Below are 5,361 nucleotides of genomic sequence, written 5' to 3' on the forward strand. Positions count from 1 at the left end.
ATTAAATCCTAAAGAGTTGTAAAAAATCCGCTTTTCAGTGTCATTAATGAAATACTTCACATTCTGTTGAGACATCAAATTCATAATACACGCTCAATGGTATGGCTTTCCTATCTATGATTTCAATAACCGGGAAAACTAATAATTCGTCAACATTATATTTTCTAAATAAAATCAAAGCAGGTTAATTAGTGAACGGTTCTCGAACAAATATACAAATGAAATTTAGATTCAATATTTCTAAATCCGACTGGACATAATTTGTTTAATGCGTGTCGGTATATCAAATTACCCCGCTATAATGGAATGATAGTCGTGCGTTTTACTTTGATTTATGTCGCCCAACAGGGACAGCAGATGATGGGGCTGTCTGTGGTGATTTCTTCATATTCATCCCCGTTTCTCCGAGACAAAGCTTCTGGTTGCGTTTTAAATAGCACATCATCTTTCTAATATATTTTTTTTTTATCAGAGAGAAAATTCAGTTTGGCTGTCACAGGATAATCACACATGCAAGTATACTGTGCAACATAAACGAACAACATGTATTTTGTAAATACATTTCTATATTATTGTGTAACATTGAAATATAAAATGTTTCATTTTAGAATACAACTCTAAGAAGGGTTGACTTGTATTAATTTATCCATTGTGGTTTCCTCAATAACTTTGTTGAAGTATACAATACCAGCTGCAGTCATTGCAACTGCCCATGCGCAGAGTCCCCAGCGGCGCTGTGGCTAATGAAGAATAATAAATCATGAAAGGTTTTTCAGGTACAGCCGAGAGAGTGTGTAGAAGAGAGGGAGTGAGAGAATGGGCGAGCGAGGGAGAAAGAGAGAGAGGGAGAGACGCAGCCTGCCCTTCGCCTTAGAGCACAGACAGATCGAGTCCCCGCAGCATTGAATGTAGTCGACTGTCACCTTTATCCCATAATCAAATTCAACACGAATCGGGATAAAGCTTTACGAGCGATATTGTTTTTGTTTTTGTTTAGCAACGTCGTTTTGGAGATTTGTGCGAAGAGAAGAGAGAAGAAACTTTTTGCACTCGTTTTAAAAGCGTGCGCAAAGACAAACTCACCAAAGACATCAGATTCCGCTGTGACAAATGTGCGATATTTTGTAAGGGCGGAGGAAAATTCTGTGGAGCGTTTTGAAAAGAGTTGGCGTGATCTTTGAAGGAGTTTACCGACAGGTTGCATGGCTTACTGGTGCTCGCGACACATCTCAAGCCACGGCACGCGACGGAGCGACCAAGAGAGCGTTCTCTGAGAACGTTAGGCAGCAATAGATGAGCTATCTAGAGACTTGGTGCATCATCCTCTTCACGTTCGTTGCGGCGCCAGAGACTTGAGACTTCCGCGCAGAGACTGGGCTTGAACTCCAGTCGAAGAAGAAGGCGGAGTCTTAACTTATTAAAAGGAACTCGCCAAGGCTCGGTAGCAAATATGATGATGATGTCTCTGAACAGCAAGCAGGCATTCGCCATGCCCCACACCAGTTTGGCCGAGGCAAAATACTCCAGTTTGCATTCCTCGTCCTCTTCCACTTTGACTTCCAACGCGCCCTCGTCCTCCTGCTCGTCGTCCAGACACAGCAGCACGATCAGCAACAGCGGCATCGGCAGCTCGGAGGCGATGCGTCGAGCATGTCTCCCAACCCCACCGGTACGTATTCTGCATAATCACCGCTTAAAGGCACATTTTGACAGCCCACTTTTTCTGCTTGATGTTTTTTTCATGCCTGCACAGCAAATCACCCAACACCTCCATTTTCCCTCCCAACTTATGTATTCAGCCGGGTTTGCCTTTCGTATTAATTTTTATGACCTGGGATGTTGCATGTGTCTTGTTTTGTGTGTTCTTTTTTAGGATTTCTTTTTTTACATGCTGGAAATGTTTTAAAAGCACGGAGTGGAGCGCGAATTCCCTGCTGACAGTTATGTGTGCATTCTATTTGCAATTGCAGAGCAATATATTCGGCGGATTGGATGAGAGTTTGTTGGCCCGCGCGGAAGCTCTGGCGGCGGTGGATATAGTCTCGCAGACCAAAAGCCATCATCACCCTCCTCATCACAGCCCCTTCAAGCCGGACGCAACCTACCACACCATGAACACGCTTCCGTGCACCTCGTCTTCCTCGTCGTCGTCCGTGCCCATCTCGCACCCGTCAGCTCTCGGGAGCCATCACCATCACCACCATCATCACCACCATCACCAGCCGCATCAGGCACTGGAGGGCGACCTGCTGGATCACATCACCCCGGGACTGGCACTTGCTGGAGCCATGGCCGGGCCAGACGGCTCGGTGGTCTCCACGCCTGCGCACCCTGCCCACATGGCAGGCATGAACCACATGCACCAAGCTGCCATCAACATGGCTCACGCCCATGGGCTGCCATCCCACATGGGCTGCATGAGCGACGTGGATGCAGATCCCAGGGACTTGGAGGCATTCGCTGAGCGCTTTAAACAGCGTCGGATCAAACTCGGCGTGACCCAAGCGGATGTAGGGTCAGCGCTGGCCAACCTGAAGATTCCTGGCGTAGGCTCTTTGAGCCAGAGTACCATCTGCCGGTTTGAATCTCTCACGTTGTCCCACAACAACATGATCGCCCTGAAGCCCATCCTGCAAGCCTGGCTGGAGGAGGCTGAAAAGTCGCACCGGGAGAAACTGAACAAACCCGAGCTCTTCAACGGGGCCGAGAAGAAGAGGAAGCGGACCTCCATCGCGGCCCCCGAGAAAAGGTCCCTCGAAGCCTATTTTGCTATTCAGCCGCGTCCATCCTCAGAGAAAATCGCAGCAATCGCAGAGAAGCTGGACCTCAAAAAGAACGTAGTGCGGGTTTGGTTTTGCAACCAGAGGCAGAAACAAAAACGCATGAAATACTCGGCCTGCGTCTAGCTCGAGCAGAAGACCACCACGACGCTTCGAGAGACTCCTAAAACTGTTTAGAGACGATTTGTAAAATATTTCTTATCTCACACCTTTTTCAATCATCAATAACTTGTGCATTGAACCAGAATTTCATGACATTCAAAAGAGACATTTGAAAATACCAAATCACTGTCACGTATTACGCAAAGGGGATGTGGAATCATTTAAAGGATCGTTTGACTGATCAAGTAAGACCATTCGTTTTTCCTCACTTATAGCACACTTTCTCTATCAGAGGAGCAAGACTCTTTAAGCCTCAATCAGACAGAATAACATATTTTAGTCATTTACCAGAAAGTGTTCTGTATCAAGCTACACACAACACCAGTAATTATAAACTAAGGGGGGAAAACTTCAGGTCAAAAGGGTGACAGTGTCAATGTCAATGTTTTTCGTTTTGAAATAATTCTTTCTCAGCATGTCACGCTTCAATCTGGTGTCACTTCAGGGTTCATTAGAAAGAAAAAAAAAGAATAGGACTTCACGAATTCCACCAAGTCCACGAGCGATTCTGCAACATTATTAGATAATAAGTAACCAAAACAGCTCCTTGTAAATTATTGATTTAGCTGTTACATGCATAATTTTGTCTGTCGTCTTCTTAATTCCACTTCTGTGATTTTAATAATGATAAGCCTAGCCTACAATTAGGCAATGGGTGATGAGAATATCCATATATTTTTTTTTCTTTTCTTGTGAAGGCATATGGATTTAGGACGTACATTTGCTATAACTGACCTCTTAGTTATTCAAATAGAACATACTGGATATACTGAACACGAGGTGAGGTTCAATTGTTTTTAGTAATGGGATTTGTTCAGCCAAATATCTGTTGCAATACGCCTGCGCTCTGGCTATGTTTCTTATGAACTATTTATCATGTGAGGTAATGTTTACTTCATTACATATTTATTGGGATTCCCTCCACGTTTTTGCTTGAGAAAATCATATTGAGACAACAAGGAAAACGTGGCCCTCTGCAAATGGGGAAACTGCTTGAAACAGGCCACTTTTATTTTCTTCTTTCATTGTTTCGAGAAGGCACAATCGAGAGATATATGAGCACATTTTCTTTGGAATTATTTTCATGTATGTTATCTGCTTATTTATTTGTATAAATATACGCGTATAATTATGGAGTCGTTGCTTGTTAAATTCACCATGTTTAGTAATGTTTTCTTAATGAAAAAGATGAGTTCCATGGAAGCATTCACGTAAAATGTAAATATCTCATTTGGACATACACATAAAATATCCGTACAGGTATTTGCTGTATTGCTGTTTTAGCTGCGGTAACTGTAATGTCTGTTGCTTTAGGTTTAATTGTCGGATCAATTCATTCATTTATTACATCAATGTATATTTAAGTTACTATTTGATAATTGAATTGAACTATGTGTTTCATTAAAGAACAAAATTTTAACATTTTATGCAACGTTCTCAATGGGTTCATTTATATTCAAAGGCCTAAACAGAGAAAATCAGTGTAGCCTACACATCTCATGGACTATATGTTATAAATAATATGTAAATGTTTGCACTCGCTCATTGTGTCGATTACACGTGTCTAACACCAATTTGCATTTTTTTCTTATTTCTGTTGCGAGACACAAATGTGCACTCAGATTAGTTTAGCATCTTGCTGTTTGCTTTAAAAGGACGTCTTGACATCTTGAGCTGTAGAGCTACGCTTGGTGTTTTCACGAACGACTTACTGCTGCTAGCATTCACAAGCCTTAGAAGCCTACCTGAGAGCAAATGCTAATATTCTATTAGAGTCTAATCATGAAGTCTATAGAGATCTGGGGAGGTCCCTCGAGCACAGCGCTGCCAGATGTCAGGCCGCCAGAAAAACACCTCGCCTGCCAACGTGCCGGCCTCCATTTAAATCCACAGTCGATGGTTCTCGTTCTTCTGCCGACACAGGCAGCCCTTTGAAGACTGACTCAGTTCACTGTTAGGCCGTATGAAAAAAAAAAAAAGGAAAAAAATAAATAAAAAAGAGACGGGAGTGTCATCTCAGTAGCGCCGTTCATGTCATGGCATTCTCGGCGTACCAATTGCTTTCAGCACCACGGACAGCCGCCTGAATACAGGAGGTTTCGCCATTGATGTTTCCTGCCGATTTTCAAAGGGATTTAACAGATGACGAATGCAATTTGCATTTCGTTTTGTTCTTCTGAAAAACACGAACGCAATATATTTTAGCAGACTTGTATTTTTTTTTTTTTTTAGATTTCATTTTTGAACGCCTTTGGAACATGAACAAGTTCCAAAATATTATGACTATTTTTGGGGGAAATATCAAGTGGAATTATAATTCGCATTTTTTTGCTCAAACCTCGATAATGTTACGTAGACTAGGCTACTATTTAGTTATTTTCCCAAACATCTTATTGAATCCACAATTATTATGTATAAG

The 5,361-nt window shown here is 42.4% G+C and overlaps 1 protein-coding gene across 1 annotated transcript; it reads left to right on the plus strand.

The window, feature by feature from the left end:
* Window positions 1–883: 883 nt before the first annotated feature.
* Window positions 884–4,908, plus strand: pou4f2 (POU class 4 homeobox 2). Its single transcript, XM_079811682.1, has 2 exons — window positions 884–1,669; window positions 1,971–4,908. The coding sequence occupies exons 1-2, from the start codon at window positions 1,451–1,453 to the stop codon at window positions 2,904–2,906; spliced, it is 1,155 nt and encodes a 384-aa protein (XP_079667808.1). The 5' UTR covers window positions 884–1,450; the 3' UTR covers window positions 2,907–4,908.
* Window positions 4,909–5,361: the final 453 nt, after the last annotated feature.

The sequence above is a fragment of the Gobio gobio genome (genome assembly GCF_949357685.1).
Source record: "Gobio gobio genome assembly, chromosome: 3".
In the NCBI taxonomy this organism is placed as follows: domain Eukaryota; kingdom Metazoa; phylum Chordata; class Actinopteri; order Cypriniformes; family Gobionidae; genus Gobio; species Gobio gobio.

Coding starts and splice junctions, on each gene's coding strand:
- pou4f2 (XM_079811682.1), top strand. CDS start 1,451: ATGATGATGATGTCTCTGAACAGCAAGCAGGCATTCGCCATGCCCCAC. Junction 1,670..1,970: donor CATGTCTCCCAACCCCACCG/GTACGTATTCTG, acceptor TTGCAATTGCAG/AGCAATATATTCGGCGGATT.